Raw genomic sequence first — 18,960 nt, 5'->3', positions numbered from 1 at the left:
CAACTTAATTGTCTCTGGAAAGCTGGTGTCATCACGGCTCTTTGGGCTATTTGGGGACAACGTAACAGCTGTGTTTTTGAAGATAAAACTTTTGATTCTAGGCGGGTCATTCAAATGGTTAAAGTTGGCTTTAAGGAAATGGACATGAACTGCAAGAATATTGGCCATATGTTTAACTCCTGGACAGATTACACCATGCTAAGGAAAATTGGCGTTGCTCCTAGGGCCGCTCCTCTCCCGGAGTTTATTACCGTGCATTGGTGGCCGCCGGCGGCCCCTTGGATGAAAGTTAATACCGACGGCTCGGCAATGGGAGCTCCGGGTCGCATTGCTGCAGGAGGAGTTTTCAGAGATAATTGGAGTTGGGTTAGAGGATGTTTTCATGTTAAAGGAGGAGTTGGGTTCGCTTATGAGGTCGAATTAATGGCTGTCATTACCGCCATTCATATTGCTAATTTGCGTGGATGGCATCACCTATGGATTGAGTCGGATTCTAGCTATGTTGTCCATCTGCTTAACACGCGCTCTAGAGATGTTCCTTGGCGTTTCGCTGCTTCTTGGCATTCTATCCTTCGCACTCTCAATACCTTCAGACTTCAAATCTCTCACATTTACCGGGAAGGTAACGCGGCGGCGGATATTATGGCAAACCATCAACGTGAGGAGGGATGGTGGCCACATGAAATTACTGAAATTCAAAAAGCTGTTCGTCTTGACATGCACACGCATAGTCACCTTCGTATCAAGAATTAATGGGTTTTTGGTTTACTTTTGGGTGGACTTTGGAGGAGGTTTTGGCTCTTTTCCATGTTTTGAGAATCGAAACTCACGGATCTCTCCGGTGGTTGCCCCGTGCGTTCTTCCTCATTCTCTGCGAGAGGATTTTTTGGCTCCAGATGAAGCTCTCAAGAATGATCTGGAATGCTTTTGATGTTAGCGATCGGCTACGAGTTGGCGTCCCTCATTTGGCTGAGGATTTTTGTCGAACTGTTGGTGAGCGGGATTTTTCACGAAGTATGCTCACTGGAGAGATGAGTGCTGTTGGAAGCTCTTCGAGAGTATTTTGCGACATTTTCTCTTTCAGTTGGAGGACGTTGATTGGACTGAGGGTCATGGACTTTTGGATGAAGAGGAGAATCTGGTTTTTGATATGCATGATTGGCTGCTATAGTGATCTTTCTTCAAACAGTTGGGGGCGCTTTTGGAAATGTTTTTCATGGTTTTTTGGCTGGAGCTTGGCTCCTATTTTTCGCGCATGTTTGTTGATGGGACGAGAGAGCTCGGCGACGGAGACTTACCGGCTGGGTCTCTCTTTATTCGCCATTTCTGGTTTTTGTGGCTATTGCAGAGAAGTTTCTGTTGGCTGGAGAAGGGTCTCGGCGACGGCATATCACCGGCCGGGGCCCTTTGTTCGATGGCTGGAGGAGGGCTTCGGCGACGGCGTATCACCGGCCGGGGTCCCTTCTATGACAGACGTCGGTGACTTTTCTTCAAACAGTTGGTGGGCGATCTTTGGGCTGCGTTTCATGGATTTTTGGATGGAGCTTGTTTTTTCGAGTTTGTTGGTTGGGTGGCATTGGGATGGACGGAGCTGCGACGCTCGCACCACCTGCATTCTGTGGCTGCTGCAGAGAAGGTGCCTTCGTGATGTTTTCAGTTGCTTGGAGGAGGGCCTCGGCGACGGCGTCTCACCGGCCGGGGTTCTCTCCTTGACCGTTCGTGCTTTCCCTTTGTTTGCTCGATGGCTGGAGAAGGATCTCGGCGACGGCGTCTTACCGGCCGGGGATCCTTCTATGACAGACGTCGGGTTTGTTGGTTCGTTTCTTTTTTCCCTTGGGTCTTCTTTGTTTATTTTTGTTCCCGTTGGTGTTGTGAAGCCGGGATTTTCTAGGGGCGATGGTACGGCCGGAGCTTCTGAGATTCTCCCACTTCAGCTTCTAAACACTTTTTACTTTTTCTTTTTAGACGAGTACTCTTTTTCCTCTTCCTGAGGTTTTAACGAGGCTCGGCCCTTAGTCTGCTCTCTGTGCTTTCAAGGGTTTAGATTTTTTCTCTTTTCTTTTTAATATAATCCTATTTAATTAAAATAATCCACCGTAGATGATTCATCAAATAATCAATTAGAACAATTCATATACATGTAATATCAATTAGTGTCTAGGCCTTTTTTTAGATATGATATAGTGGCTCATATCTAATATGTATATCTAAAGCTCATATTTTAAAGATATTTTGTGGGTATTTCACGGGTAATTGATGGGTATTTTCGTAGATATTTTTCGCGGGTAAACGGGTTTCGCATGTATGGATAGTAAGTATCCAAACCCATACCCATGAACTAAATGGATAGTGAATTGTAACCACGAAACTATCCTGAATATCAAATGCCTCTCAAATCCACCCTATTAGGGTCCGGTTTTCGTTGATATCCGTTACCCGTGGGTAAATTGCCATCCCTAGTTTCTATAGAGAAACACACCTCATAGATAGAAAAAAAAAATATGTCCATTCATTTGTTGATAAAGGACGGGTGAGATTAATTGATTGTACTGCTTTAATAATCAACTAGCATTTGCACTCGTGAAACACACGAAAAATATTTTTATATTTTATTATATATAAAATTGAATTTCATTTGATTATCATATAAAAATTCTAAATATAATTAAAAATACCATAATTTAAGATATAATAAAGAATAATTCATATTAATATAAAATGATATTATGAAAAAAGAAAATAATATAAGTTAAAAGATAATTGAGAAAAAATAGATTTATTCAAAAAAAATAGGCGAGAGGAGAGAGAATTTTCTTAAGTTTTAATCTTTAAATAAATATATTTTTTACATTTTAAATCCAATATTTACATAACATATATCAAATTAAAGCTCTTGTGATGTTCTTTAATTTGATATGCATATCAAATATTTTATAATTAGTCGAAAATGCTGCATCTATCAGTATCTTCAATTACTGAAGGTACAATCAGACGCCATACAAGAGGATCTCTACAGTCATATTGAGACCATGCTACCAATCGTTCAGAATTTTCCACGACTTGCCGATCAAATGAAATACACTGATAGAATGTATGCGGAAGCAAATCACAGGGAAAATGAGAGGTTCATGAAACTCAACGCACAGCTCGATCTACTTCGCCTCAGAATCACCTCCCTAGTCACCGGAAAGACTGTCAATCAAATGATAGGGAGTGCTCTTCACACCTTTGCCGAGCGAGAAATGCAACCAGTGCATAAGAAGCTACACTATCTTGAACAAAGGGTCACCAAACCTCATCATGTGACTGATCATGCTGGTGCAAACACTGTTCGAAGAAAGCTCGACACCCCTTGGGATCATATGGGTCATCTTTTTGATGATGGCAAAAAGGGAGAAAAGATCACATGAAGGAGGATCATCCAACTCGAGTAAATAAAAAGGTTGAAGAAATGATGGAGTCCATCCAGGCCGAGATCAGGATAAAAGACAAAGAAAAATCTGCAGTTGCTACTACTGCATCAACCTAAAAATCAAAAGTTCAAGATCTACTGAAGAAAAGGCCAAGGAGTGATGATGGTGTTAATTATTCTCAGCCAAGGTGACGACTGGAACTTGGCTCACCTACCTCTCCATTCACACTGAAGCCATTTCAAAGAGCTTCAAGCTTATCGGAACTCAAGGTTCTTGATATCCCACATTCATGGGAACCAACTGAAGAACCCTGACACTTGGGTTCCAAGAGAGATAAGCAACTGGTGGATCAGAGTGAAGGAAATCTTCACCAAATGGTTTCTAGCTGCGAAGTTCGATCAGAAGAAGAATTGTTTTGATGTTTGGAAATACTTCATGAGAAACTGGGATGAACAAACTCGGTTCAAACAGATTGAACAAGCAAGGAAAATAGCTAAATTGGCGTTTGTTCCTCATCCTCTGCTCAACACCATCACACCACCAAAAAGTAAAGGCCTCACTGACCGTGCCACCATTGAACGAGAAGTATGGAGCATCAATGAGATTTGGAGAATCACTGAGAAGTCCGATCCAGACTTATATGCTCAACAAAGAAATGCTCTATACCAATTATACCATGTCAAACCATTGAGATCATAAGGTTGTATGTACTTTTGCCTTAGGTAGTGTTTTTATCTATCTGCTAAGTGCATTGTACTCCTCATCATAAAATGATATCTTATCAGTTTCTTGATTGATATATGAAGTATTTTATCTCTCATACTTCACCTTATGACAACAACATCTTGTTAGAAAATTTGATATGATATTGCTCTTGTTCTGCTATCATATCTCGTTGAGTTTTGCTGATTACACGAAATCACTATATTGTTAAGGGGGAATCTCAGTCTCCTGTATTTGTACCTGTGTTTCAGTTTTGTCTATCATTTTTGCCTTAGGATTCTTGTAAAGTTTTTGCATCATCAAAAAGAGGGAAATTGTTGGAAAAAGAAAGATATATCCAACAGTGTTTTGAGAAGACACTTTCTTGCTAGAGGATATATTTCTGGACTTAAATGTTTTAGTCCCTCTAAGTAGCTAGATCAAAGACTGAAGTATTGAAGACTGAAGACGATAACTCAACTGAAGAACAGTTCAACTGAAACTTCTTACAAATCATGAATGCTTCAAAGTTGCAGATCCGACTGATGTCCTGACTGATGGAATTCACACTGGAAACACCTGAAGAATCCACGAGTCGTAGCAAGAAGTTTAACTGAAGACAAGTGTAGTTACACTGAAAGACTATGACGGACTGAAGAAAGAAAGTATGTCTTCCAGCCACGCAGACAGAGTCCAAGACACGCCACATTTAATGCTCAAAGTCAATGCATTAATTGCAAAAGTATAGAAGTTCTCCTTTGAGTATAAAAGTCTACGACATCTCTTTAAGATGACAGAAAGACCATCTCTCCATTCATCAAAAGGAGAATGAAGACAGAAGAACCTGAGCTGACTTGGACTACATCTCACAACGGTAGGATTTGAAGAAGGGATCTCCACCAATGGATCTATTCTTCAGAACTGCCTATAAATAGCTCAGGAGGATACTCCAAGAATGTGCGGAGGGGAAGAGAGAGAAAATCTAATTCAATCATCAATGTGAAAGCTACATCGAAAGATCAGTTCGACCTTAACCTCCACAAGCATTGAATCGAAGAAGAGAGTAAACAGAGATGACATAATTAGTGTAACTGATTACAAGAACTCTCTTAAAACTCTCTTAGAAAATCTAGTTGGTTACTTACATAACCTTTTCTTTATAGTGAGAAGAGCAATTGTAATTGAGTTCGAGACTGAGACCGAACTCAGTGGTTGTTTAGTACCAGACAACTAAAAAGATCGGTTCTTTGACACCCGTAAGCCAAGGATGAGTTCAGACCAGGGTTTTGACTCCAAAGATCTTAGCGAAGCGCTGATAGGGCACAAGTGTGTCTAAGCGTGCTAAGAGTGAGCGAGAAATCCAACCCAGGGTGTCGGTGGATTTGCTGTGCACCTTTAAGCATTAGCCCAGAGTGTTTGTCAGACTAATCATCTAGCCGTGGAGTAGGAATGTTGTTTCCGAACCATGTAAAAATCCTTATGTTCTTTATCTGCTTTCAGCTATTCCCTTATATGTGCTAAATCTGTTTTCAACTGAACTGGATTAACTGAAAAAGTGTAACTAAGGATTTTACCAGTGACAAACCTTTCAAACAGGCTATTGGCGTTAAGCTTAATTTTCCACCGCTGAGTTATTAGTCTGACTGACCAATCAACTGACAGTCAGTAAGATCAATAACTCTACTCTGTTTACAAACTCTGGACTGAAGCTTTTCACATATATTAGTTAAGCTCAATGCTCGACTGATGTCAAATTACTGAAGTCAGTTAAGTATCAATCATGGACCAATTTTCTAACTGAAAATTGGTTAGTTTGTTTTATGCTGCGAAAAATAGCCTACAAGTGTATTCCTCCCCCTCCCCCCCATACACTTGTTCAGTCAACCCTCCGGAACCCCAACAAAAAAGAAAAAGAAAAATAAAAAAATAAAATAAAAACGAAAGAAACTAACAAAACTTCCCTGAAATTGGATCAATAATCAGGTGGTTTCAATTTCCGCTTCGGAAGTTTCACAATTGAAGGCACAATTAGTTCAGTGCTGGTCGGCATGGGCATACCGCACGACAGATGCAAAGTGTGAACTTCATTGGTGGAGTTGAACTGCACTTTACAGCCTTTAATTTCAGCATAACATTCTTGTGGTTCTTTATTCTTCTTGAATATTTCCAAAATCTCCCTACCACATTCTTTTTCCTTGTTTTCGGCCAACCTGAAAAGAAAATGGAAAGAACTTAGTATTTTAGAATTAGAAATTTAAGATTCTACACTTACCTTGGAAGAAGAAAGATTTTTAAATTGTTGTGCCACTTTGACACTTCATCTTTTTGAGCTCTTTCTTGCTCGTTCTTCTCATTTTCCTTCCATAGGCTTTGGATCAAACAACTCTTCCTCACTCATTAAATTCACAGCATAAACAAACTCCTTATGATGTACTTCTGTTTGAGATAGAAGTTTGTTGTGATTGGCTTGCAACTTGTTCACTTGAGTGGCGAGTTGAGTGATTTGTGTGCCCATACTACCCAACGCAACTTGCGTCTCTTACTGGAAAGCTTGCTGACTTTGTACCAAATTATTAATAATCTGGCTGCTCTGTACCAGACTCTTAAGAATGTCGCTCATACTGGGATCTGGGCAGTCGGTATGGGCATACCGTCCAACCTGCGGCTGTTCTTGAGTGAAAAATTCAGGCGAATGACTCCGACTGAAATCTGGATGGTTATCCTTCTGGATTTGAGCTCCAACAAAGCCTCTAACTAAGGAAGTTAGAGCATCGAGTTTCTCATTCACACATGTATCTTCTGCTATGTTGATTGGCATGTACCTATCATTATCCTCATCCTCATATTGTTGACCATTGGATACCATATCAAAAATCAATTGTTTTGCTTCATCCAAGGTCTTGTTGGTCAAACTTCCTCCACAAGCAGCATCAACAATCCTCCTGTCAAAAGAAGACATACCACGATATAAATAGTTAATGAGAAACTGATAATCAGAAAATCCGTGGTTAGGACATCTATAACATAATTGTTGAAATCTCTCCCAATAATCAGACAAGCACTCTCTTTGCCTCTGCTTGATACTACTAATAGCTATTCTTAGATTTACAGCCTTTGATTCTAGAAAGAATTTACACAAGAGCATCTCCTCTAAGTCGTTCCAAGTTCTGATTGAGCCAGGTGATAGATCAAACAACCAATCTCGAGCTCTACCCTGCAATGAATGAGGAAAAGTTAGTAATCCTAAATGATCTTCATTAAAACCTTGAAGGCGTAAAGTAGTGCAAACTAAATCAAATTCAGCGAGATGTTTATGTGCACTCTCTCCAAGCAACTTGCCGAATTTTAGAAGAACTTGAATGAAGTCGGGCTTGATTTCAGCATTTTGATTAATCGTGGGCAACACAATGCAAACAGATGATTTCTCCTTTGGCGACCCAACTCTCTTATCAATGGTGGTGGTGGCAGAATATCATCACGGTCATCGTCCCCATCTTCAGACATTTCAACTTCAACTCTAAATCAATAACAAATAAAAATAAATAAAATAAAATAAAGCAAATCAAAAAATAGGAAAATTACTACTTTAAAACCGATCCCCGGCAACGACGCAAAAATTTGGTGCGTCGTTTTACACCAAATATATCGGTGGCCAGCTGGTATGCCCATACCGCGCAGAAAGTTGCAAGCAAAATCGTCTCCCAAAGGATTGGTGAGAATTCTCCTAAAAATTCAACCTGCAAAGTAACTCAACAAACGAGATTTATGGAAAAAATGTGAAAATATTAAATATAAAAATAAATAAATAAAATCCAAAAGAATTGCAATGGTTGTAATCCTAAATAAATAAATAGAAAATTTCAACAATTAATAAAGAATTTCAGCAATCAATTAAGTCCACCCTAACTTAATTATTCTGATCATTGATGCAAATATAACTTTAATTCATGCAAGCAAACCAGTTATAACCACCGAAGACGCTTTTGACGTGATCTTATTTCTCCTTAATTATTCGGTAATTAGGAAGACGCTTCACTAATTACTACCCTAATCGACTGACAACCGTAAGAGACGCTCTATAGGTTTAATGAGTCGACAACATTAATTTCTAGAGAAACCCGATTTAAAACCAATAAACTCTGACGCAGTATTATTGAATTAAGACTGCTTTTCCCTTGACCCTGATGTGTCAATTTACCACTAATCAAACCTAAACCACGATTACGTATTGGTCGATTTAATTGGCTGTATAATTAATTCTAACCCACTAAATATTGCGCACTACCTAATGGATTAAAATAATTAATATCGATAAATACTGAGAATCACAGATACAAGCATACAATAAAGTATAAGAACAAATCAGATCTCACAGAATAATCTTGCCAGTGCTTCCCTAATCGTTGCTGGAATAAATGAAATTAAGTAGATCTCATAATTAATAAACAAGAAAAATAAGAAATAAATAGCGAAGAAATAATGAAGAAAATAAAACTTGAATTGATGCCACAGTTTTCGCCTATCTGCATGTTCTCCAAAGTAGGCGTCAATGTGTGTGTTATTTTCAAAGTATATATATATAATGTGTGTGTTATTTTCGGTTGAGCAGAGATCTACTGTCCTCAGCTCTCGGACCAGCTCTTTTCCTGAGGTGCGAAACAGATCGGGCGGGGTTTGGCGCTGGTAGAGCTCGTCCGTTGCTTTTGTCGGCAGTGCTAGCTGATTTCCTTTTATCTTTTTTCTCTTCTTCTTCTTTTTGAGTTTCAGTGTTTTTTGGGAGCCGAGATTATTTAGGGGCGATGGTTCAGCCGGAGCTTCTGAAATTTTCCTAACTCAGCTCACTAAACTTTTTTCTACGAGTACTCTTTTTCCTCATCTTGAGGTTTTAACGAGGCTCGGCCCTTAGTTTGCTCTCTTGTGCTCTCAAGGGTTCTTGGTTTTGTTTTCCTTTTTTAATAAAATCATAATTTAATAATAAATAATATAAACTAAAGGGTGATTCTATTCACAGCCTCCATTTTACTCAGTATAGCCCCTTATATAAAATGATAATAAAAAATAATTATAAATTTACAAATTTACCCTATAATTCATATAACCTCAAATTAAATATAATTCATTTTATAATTAAGTTTAAATTTAAATTTTGTATAGCCCCTTTAATGGTTCTCACGATTATATCTCCTTGTCTTTCTCCCATTCCTCTTTTCTTGTCTTTCACCAAACAAAAAAAAAAATTACAGAACTTTCCGGGGAACATACATAGCAACTGCTTTAGGTTTGTAGGTAAATTGAAATGGATCCTCCTCCTTCCACATACTTTCCTTTGAGATGGAAGAGCACAGGAGATGAATTGTGATTTGCTTCAATGGCCACTACGATTTAGTGAGGGAGCTTCTTTACATTGACACCAATCTTCTCATCAAATTAACCTCCCTCCCAAGAATCTTCCGGCTCGAGATTGTCTGGACGTCAGCTTCGACGACAAATTTAGATTTAAATTTCGAGAAAATTGATTTTTCATAGGCTTATTTCTTGCTGGATGTGGTATAACTATATAGACAAAATCTATATTGTATATCTTGCAAAAGTTGGTCTTCTATTTTGGTCGTTGTTGTTGGCTGATACCACCGATGGCGACTCTGCTCGCCATTGTTGTTGTTCAGATCGTGAGAGGGTGAAAGCGGTGGCCTTTGTCGAAATTGAAGGCGGAGGCGGTTGCCGAAAATTGAGGGAGGAGGCGGTGGAAGATTTGGGGATCTAAGGTTTCAAAGAAAGATTAGGGACGTGAATCATAGAACGAGAAGCAAGGAGGCTCTGGGCGACGGTGGCATCCGCACCGTTGCTGTTTGCCGAAAATCTGAAAGGGGTGGTGGCGGTGGATTTGGAAGAAGGGTGGGGCGGTGTCTCTTTGTGTGCGTGCGTGTTCTGGATCGTGAGAGAGAAAGGTTTTAATGGAGAAAAGAAAAGGTGCCGGTGGTGGTGGTGATTGAAGCGGCGGCGACGACTCTCGCCGGAATAGAAGAAGGCAGCTGTGTAGATTTAGGAAGAAGAAGAGGGTTTTTCTTGGGGCTATACACGCATATTCAATTCAATTGAAAAGATAATTATATTTCATTTAAGGGCTATAGTTTAGAGGTTAATTTAGTAAATTTATAATTAGTTATTATTATTATTATTATTTTTTATAGGGGGCTACATGAAGTAAAATGGGGGCTGTGAATAGAATTACCCTAAACTAAATTAAGCAAACCTAAATCTAATGGAAAGAGAATCAAGCGCAAGGCGCAAACAAAATAAAACTAATGTTTAGCCCATAAAGAAAAAACTTCAACGCAGTACAAAAAGTCAAAGTGGGAAATCGCCCAATCTGATCTCTTTTCGCCACTTCAGTAAAAATCAATTAAATTCGGATGTGCTGGGTGATATGGACGCATACGCGCACAGCTTTTTCTTCATGAATTCTTTACTTTCAAACTCTTTCTAAAATGAAACCTTTTTTTTTTCAACATATCAAAAACCATTAAGAATCCCATAAAATATGAAATTATACCCAAAAGATGATATATAACATAAATTAAATATAGAAATCATACTAAAACACCCAAAATATATGCGTATAAATACGTCTAATCATCGACCAAAAGAGGGAGGCCTATTGGGAACGGATTCTAGAGCGGGTGAACGCCCTCTTCGGCGTCAAGCTGAAACCCCGCCAAATAAAGGGACACTTAGCCCGAGTGAGTGCGGAGGTGAAGTTATGGGAGAATATCTGGGTGGAGACGACAACCAAGTAGCCTTTCGGTCATTCTGACGACATGCTCCAACAGAAGGCCCAAGTTATCTTCCAATCTAGGAGCCTAACTTCCGCCTCTTCAACTACTGGAATCCATGGAGGATGCTTCGAGTCAATCGGAGGTTCAAGTCGATGTACCTTGAGGGAGACATCCATTCCTCCAAGAGGACGAAGACGTCAGAGACAGGCGACTTCACTACCTCGGCGTCGGGCGAGGAGATCACGTCTTCCCGCCCAATTGGCAACAAGGAGGCGGCGAGAGAGGCGAATGCGAAGGGGAAGGCGTCGCAAAGCTCGAAATTCAAGGAGAGGTTGGATAGGTCGGACGACAAGCTGAAAAAAATCATCGGCGAGTACGCCAAGAAGAACAAGCTCAAGAAGAAGATCCACGACGATCAGATCTTATTCATGAAGACGGATGGCATGGATCAGGAAACTCTCCAAATCCACAAGGCTCGGGTGGCGAAGATCATAGCTAGGATGAAAGAAACGGGAGATCTTTAGGTTTTAATTAAGTGATTTTTAATTATGTTTTAAGGTTTTATTTCAGTAATTTTTAATTATATTTTTAGGTTTTAATTAAGTAATTTTAAATTATGTCTTTAGGTTTTTTTTAATGTAATTTTTAGGATTTTAAAATTAAGGGTTAAGATGCATATAGGCCCCTCAAGTGGAGGCCCTTAGAGCGTTTCAGTCCCCTTACTAACTGTGTGTGCAAATTGGCCCCCGAACTCAAAAAAACGGTGCAGATCGGCCCCTCTGACTTAACACCGTTATGGGCCGTTAGTCAAGGGGGCGATCTGTATCGTTTTTTCAGAGTTCAGGGGCTAATCTGCACCTTTTAACTTTTTAATTAATTCATCTCTCTCGCTCAAAATTTGATCGTCGGTGTCGCTGATTCAAGCTCCGGCGAGGCCAGCAGAGGGCGCCTCCCCTTTCTTTCTCTCTTGGGCCCTAAACCTCGGAGCTCACTCGACTGCACACGCTTAGCGTCAAGGACGAGCCCTAGTTCTCCCATTCCATCGGAAATCGCCGCCGCAATATCCGGTGAACCCGCCGCCTGGCTTTTCTCGATGAGGAGTCGCCTAGCTTTTCTCGATAAGGAGTCGCCTCTTTCTCTCAAATCCGACGAAATCCGGTGATAAAGGCCGACGATGCCCGTCGCCATCTACAATATCGGCGTGCTATTGAAGAAGGACGCCTTCAAATCAGAGACCATGGCCAACATGATCTCGATCTCGATTGGGGTCACAATCACCGCCTACGGCGAGGCGAAGTTCGATTCGTTGGGGGTGATTCTGCAATTGGGGGCGGTGACGTTCGAGGGAGAATTCAAGTTTCCATTTCGATTATGTGATTTTCGGGAGCAATGACGCCGATTTGGAATTCCCGATTTGGGGCTTGGGAACTTGATTTCGTGATTTTCCTCATCTGACGGCGATTGACGCCGGAAAAGTTGGTCGGAGAAGATGAGATGTGATTTTTTTTAATGAACGGTGTGCAGATTAGCCCCCGAACTCCAAAAAGGGAAAAGGTGCAGATTAGCCCCTGAACTCCAAAAAAATGGTGCAGATCGCCCCCTCTGACTAGCGGCCCATAACGGTGTTAAGTCAGAGGGGGCGATCTGCACCATTTTTCTGAGTTCGAGGACCAATCTGCACACACAGTTAGTAAGAGGACTGAAATGCTCTAAGGGCCTTCACTTGAGGGGCCTATCTGCACCTTAACCCTGTACTATAAAAAGTACTGATGTAATTACAAAATTATATCCGTGCAACCATATAATATAACAAATGCTACTCTAATGTACGTAGTATTCAATATATCAAGTATAATGTATAAACATAATATTGTTGCATAAAAACAGTTCCACGGTATAATGTATTATGCCAGCAGTATTTTCTTTTATGTTGTTGGTATAATGTATTATATCAACAGTATAATTGGTTATGTCAGCGGTATAATGTACTATGCTGGAGGTATAATGTATTATGCTAGAGGTATAATAGATTATGCTTAAATCCATACTTATAAGTTATACGAATTATCAGAAGTCATATAATACAATGCTCATATTCATTAATCAATACTCATTCATGCAATACAATACTCATTCATCTTGCACTAAGTAAGGACAAGTCAATTGTGTATGCGATCTCGCTCTGCACCGGTATAATACATTATACCGTCGACATAATCAATTATACCTCTAAAAAAAACCATTTATACTAACGACATAATAATTATATTTAAATGAAGATTTAAAATTGGTAATACAACATAAATGAAAACTCCTTAGGCTCATAAATCAGTGGCGGAAATTTAGAGCTTTATATACATACACATAATTACAATAGAATAAATTTAGGGTTAATATTAAAACATACCCAATTTCATACACCAAAAACAAATACCCACTATTATAAAAATATATAAAAAAAATACTCACTTTTTGTATGAAAATACATCTTTATCCTTAATGAATAAAAGAAACAAAAATAAAACTACCCATCATCTTCCATACTTTTCCATCTTCCCACTCACGCAAAAAAAAAAAAAATGCCATCTTCCATACAAACTCAGAAAATGATTGAATTACGAATCTTCCCCTTAAATGCTTTCTCCTTAATCAGATCCAAACTCGACTTTCACCCTTCTCCGAAATCTGCCTGCTTAGAACTCCAGTCTTCTTTAGAAAATCTCTGCAAAGCAATCGAATCTCGCGTTCTCTGCTGCGTTTTCTCTTTCATTCGAACTGCCGCGACATTTTCTCTTCTCCGACGCGCAGTCGCTACGCCCTCCGATTATGGGAAAAATTCGCCCGAACAAAAAGGAAAATCATTTTTATATTTACACAATTTCACGCTTACACGCTTGGTTGGCAAGAATGTAAGCGCGCCTTAGCTTACACAAAACGATCAATACACGTTACATGCTAGATCGTGAGAGCGTGTAAACGTACATTAATTAAAATTGATCTAATGCACGCTTACATGTTAGGTCAGGCATCGTGCGAATGTGCAAGTTCGAACTATTTAAAATTGACATAATGCACGTCTACACGCTAGAGGGTAAATTAATAAGAGGGAATAATTTTTATAAGTATGAGTATTATTTATTTTTGTTGTCTCAGAATGTGTATTTTTCAATTTGGCTCATGAAATTTAAGTACAATCCTAGTACAATCTATTATGTAATAATTTGATTCTTGATAGCACGTCAAATTCGTTCGTGAATTGTGTAAGGAAGAACCATTAAAAAAGAAATGGACATAGAATGTAGATGATATGAAATTTGGGTATTTTTAATAGATACTTTTGAGAAGTTGGGTATTTTTGCAAAGTTTCTTTTATTTTTAGAGGTGGTTTTGGGTCAACCGAATGTACCGTATAACCTGCTTGCATTCTCACTTAGATCTTGACCCGTACTCTGACTCAAAGTCGTAGCTTAATCCAAACATTATAAATAATATTATATTATTCTAAATACGGGTCAATCCGATTGTCCGGTACACTCGATTATACCCAAGTTTTGTGTTATTTTCCTTTTCTCAGATAAGGAAAGGAAAAAGGAATTTGTTAAGAGTTTTGTGATTATTTGAGAAAGTGCAATGGGGATTTATTGGAGAAGTGATATGCGACTATCTCTGTATTCGTCGCTCACTCTTGTGAATGCCGAAACTACCAATGGCGTAATCCCAAGCAACCACTCCAATTCCCTAATTCCCCCAATCATTGCAATCCCTAAATATAATTTATTCATTCTTTGTCAGACTGGCAATTTAGTATTGATTTATCCAGTGACGCATCCTCACCACGCACTTCGAGTGCAGATAGGATTACTGCATAGTATATTGGAACGTGACAAACATTGATCGATGTAATCACCCCCCAATTCGGTATTAAATTGAAACCTCATCTACCCCCAGCAAGAAATGTTGTCCAAATTCCAATTATTGAAAATTTCAGCCACATTTTCTGCTCCCACACTTCCAAAGAAGTCTTATTTCCAGCAGATTGTTACGTTCACGGCCAAGTTTGGATCGCGAATGGGGTCGGCTTCCTATACGACGTCGTCCAAGTTGCTTTTCCGGCAGCTCTTTGAGAAGGAGTCGTCCACCTACACTTACCTTCTCGCTAATGCTTCTCACCCGGATAAACCAGCTCTGGTTCACTTCTATGACTTGATTGATTTTCTCATGATTAAGTTTTTATCTCGCATTTTGCTTTTGAGTTTTGTGGGTTAATTAGATTGTCGCAATGTGAGTCGAGTCAATGCGTTTTGGGTTTCTGAGGTTTAATGAGGTATATTTGTATTAGTTGGTGTTTCTATTTATTTTGGTCAAGTTTGAAGCATTTCTGAAATTTCAATAATTGTCTTATAATCAGCTGGACCACTTGAGGAAATACATGGCACAAAAAGGGACTAGGGCGTAGTTTTCCTTTTCTGCTTTACTTCCGCAGCTTCTCATTTTACTAGAAAATTGATTGTAGTTTTGGTGTGATAATATTATCCCTCCTTGAAGTAAAAAGAACGAATGAAATATGCCAAGCTTTGTCCGACTTGTTTATCTTATCTTTTGCATCACCCTCTTATATGCCAAGCTTTGAAATATTGTCATTTGCAGGTTCGTGCAACCCCAGGTCATACGCAAGGATGCGTTACTTATGTCACAGGTGATGGACCTGATCACCCTCAGCCAATAATGGCTTTTACTAGTGATGATTTATTAATTCATGGATGTGGTAGGACAGATTTTCAGATATTTGCTCCACCATAAAACCTGTGCACCATGTTTATCCTCATGGTGGAGCTTTTTCAACCTTATGTCAAAGTTGTTGTTGGGAACCTTGTGGAATATCCTAATCCTTGTTTTGATGATACCAAAATTCATAGGTCTTATTTGTAATGGACTAGAACTATTTTGAACTCAAGTGTTAGAGTTCGTCTCTAGTTTAGTATGCGGTTCGGAAGACAGAAGACTGAAGACTGAAGGACGAAGGACTGAAGACTGAAGACTGAAGTTACCAACTGAAGTATCAGTTGAAGAATCAGTTTGGAACTGATTACTTAATGCGTGCCACAGACTGATACTAAAGTCAAGTATCAGTTGATCATTCTTCCTCGGACTGATCTTCCAACGTTCAAAGGAAGCCACGTACTCACAAGAGTACAGCCGCATTAAATGCAGAGATCTCAGGATCTTATCTCTGCAGAGGTCATTCCTATTTGGTGGTTACTTTATCAGATACGTCACATCTCATGTCCTTCAAGAGAGTCGTTTCCACCAGACAAGGAACCTCAAAGATTGAAGCCTCAGCCCAAATTCGAATTGCTCTCCAACGGAAGAAATCTTGAGGACATTATACGCCAACAGATCTATTGAAGAGTTCTCCTACAAATAGCGCTCGAGGATCAACTTCAATCTTCACCGATTCAACGACATAAGCTGAAGCTCTACCGAAATTGCTACTCAGCCTAAAGCTTAACCTCCCCAAAACTTGAATCGAAGAAGAGAATTCCAAAGCCAAAATCAGTCACTGCTGATTACATACATTCTCTTAGACCTTAGGCAAACCTTTGTTTACCCAGAAGCCAATGTCAAACTTGCTACAAAGAACTTGTTCTTTGCAGTATAGTTGGCACTCATTCAAACCTCCTTTCCAAAAGAAAGATTTGAGTGTTTTGAGTGATTTGGAGTTCAGAAGGGTTATCTGACTCTGACAGTCTTAGTGCGGGTTGTGCTAAGCAAGAGAAATCCGACGTGAGTGAAACGTGGGTACTGAAGAAGGGTTTTCTTCAGTGGTACGGTTGTGTGCACCCGGCAAACACACGGTTTGGTTTGCAGTGCACCTGTTAAGCACTTGCGGAGTGGATTGTTGGTCTGATCAACCGATCGTGGATGTAGGAAAAGGTTTTTTCGAACCACGTAAAAGTCTATGTGTTGTTTACAGCTTTCAGTTTTACATTTCTACTTGTGTTGTTTCAATTGATAAACTGAATACTGATTAACTGCAAAGAGAAACCTAAGACCAACAACGTGCTCAACCGAGGCTATTGTGAAACTAAGTTTAATTTTCGCTGCGTATGATATCAGTCTGACTGATCTATCTTTTGATAGTCAGGAAGAGTGTTATCATCTATTTTTTAGCAAACTCGACTGAAGCCCACAAGTGCATCAGTTAAGTTCCAATAACTTAACTGATAACTCCTTACTGAAGAGCGTTCAGTATCAGTCGTCAACCTGTTTGGTCAAAACTGTTTTCAGTCAACAAGTGTCTTTTCTTGCGTGCAAAGTTTCATTTAGATCTCTATCTTGAGATCCCTCTGATTGAGGATTTTGTAAAAATAGCCCATAGGTGTATTTCCCCCCCCCATACACCTATTCGAGACCCCCCGGGACCTAACAGTTGTGTGCCCTTGTCACCCCAACCTTAGACCAATTTCTTTGATTAAAAGTTTTAAGCACAGGCGATGATCCATGGAGAGGACGTCATCTATGCGTTTAAGTACTTTTACTCGAGCAACTTAAATTAGCAGTTATTCTTCGTTGTTGGTCCATTTATCATGACGGTCATGTGCAAGCCAAATTTGGCTCTGTTATAAGTGTTACTGTTTAGTTGCTTTTGCATGCTGAAACCAATATCCACATTCTGTCCCCAGGGTGGAAGTTCTGATCAGCTTTATGATTCAGTACATTCTCAGGTATGAATACTGAACAAATATCATTACTCGGAACATAATTGATGTGGTTTCTAATACTCTTCGACTATTTGGTCATTATAGATCTTTACATTGCCAAAAGATACATTTGTGTATCCTGCTCATGACTACAAGGGATTCTCTGTAAGCATATATTTAACATTTGTTGCCTTTTCTTGTCTTGATGCATAAAAGATCGAAGTTGCTTATGCACAAGCTTTGGTGTTCTACTAGGCGACTACTGTGGCAGAGCAGATGCAGTATAATCCCCGCCTCACAAAAGATAAGGTGATTCCATTTCTTGAAACAATTGGTTTACTGAATTTATTTTTTAAAATTATCCATCACAAGAGTTAAATTTTAAAAGAAGAGCTTATACTATTTTATCAAAGTAACCCATCTTGAGTTGCTCCATTTATTTTTTTTCACATCTCTAGACTGCAAGTATTCATTACATTGGAAAGAGCTATAATTGGAGCTCACTTCTACAAGATAAATGTTTGCTGCATTGACTAATGTATTTGATTTCTGGTCTTGTTCAGGAAACATTTAAAAACATAATGGCAAGTAAGTATTGTTATTGATACTGAGTTTTTCATGACTTTGTGTTTGAGTTTCAACAGTTGTTGATAACTCATTTTGCGTTACAGATTTGAATTTGTCATATCCCAAAATGATAGACATAGCAGTCCCTGCCAACATGGTTTGTGGGTTGCAAGATGTTGAAGCCGAAGCCGCCTCGTGATCTTGGAAAGGTGTTGATAAGCCAAAGTCGCCTATGCGCAATAAAGTTGTGAGACTTGAACATAAAAATGCTGTTTATTGTGGTGGAATAGATATGTATTCATAACAATGGAATGTCTATTGCACAAGATTTTTACCTTTTCAAAACACTATTGAAGAAAATAATAACAACTTATACATGGATATTTATGAAGACTATGAACTCACTATTACATTAAAATAACTCACTATAACATTCATCACGACCAAATGACCAAATATTTATCAAGACTATGAACTCGAAGACAGTGATCAAGAAGCTCCCAAAGGTTATCGAAGTAGAAGAAGAATATCGTTCATGTGTTTAGATTCAAGCGTGATATACTATGAGAGCAAACTATTGTTAAACACTATTTTGAATTTTCATGTAAACTATAATATTGCATACATGGATTGCCAAGAGTTAAAAAGATTTTAATTGAATTAATAAATTTTCATTGTAATCTTTGAATAGATTTGCGATATGTAAATTATTATAAGCATTTTCTTCGGTCTATTGTGACTGATATTTTAGATTTTAGATTGATTTTGATGATCTAATGTATCATCTGACTGATATTTATT

General features: G+C 39.0%; 1 protein-coding gene and 2 long non-coding RNA genes across 3 annotated transcripts; all 3 read left to right on the top strand.

The window, feature by feature from the left end:
- The first annotated feature begins 9,294 nt into the window (after positions 1-9,294).
- LOC131026415 (uncharacterized) lies at positions 9,295-10,290 on the top strand. The gene is made up of 2 exons (XR_009102293.1): positions 9,295-9,662; positions 9,782-10,290. It is a non-coding gene; the product is annotated as an uncharacterized LOC131026415 (long non-coding RNA).
- Positions 10,291-14,446: 4,156 nt separating this feature from the next.
- Positions 14,447-15,291, top strand: LOC131026408 (uncharacterized). The gene is made up of 2 exons (XR_009102287.1): positions 14,447-14,809; positions 14,927-15,291. It is a non-coding gene; the product is annotated as an uncharacterized LOC131026408 (long non-coding RNA).
- A 2,094-nt stretch (positions 15,292-17,385) lies between these two features.
- LOC131026402 (persulfide dioxygenase ETHE1 homolog, mitochondrial-like) lies at positions 17,386-18,542 on the top strand. Its single transcript, XM_057956279.1, has 5 exons — positions 17,386-17,616; positions 17,698-17,757; positions 17,848-17,901; positions 18,156-18,180; positions 18,264-18,542. The coding sequence occupies exons 1-5, from the start codon at positions 17,542-17,544 to the stop codon at positions 18,356-18,358; spliced, it is 309 nt and encodes a 102-aa protein (XP_057812262.1). The 5' UTR covers positions 17,386-17,541; the 3' UTR covers positions 18,359-18,542.
- Positions 18,543-18,960: the final 418 nt, after the last annotated feature.

Source organism: Salvia miltiorrhiza, chromosome 5 (assembly GCF_028751815.1).
Source record: "Salvia miltiorrhiza cultivar Shanhuang (shh) chromosome 5, IMPLAD_Smil_shh, whole genome shotgun sequence".
Lineage (NCBI taxonomy): Eukaryota > Viridiplantae > Streptophyta > Magnoliopsida > Lamiales > Lamiaceae > Salvia > Salvia miltiorrhiza.
Note: the sequence above shows the minus strand (reverse complement) of the source record. Positions and strands in the feature narration are given on the sequence as shown.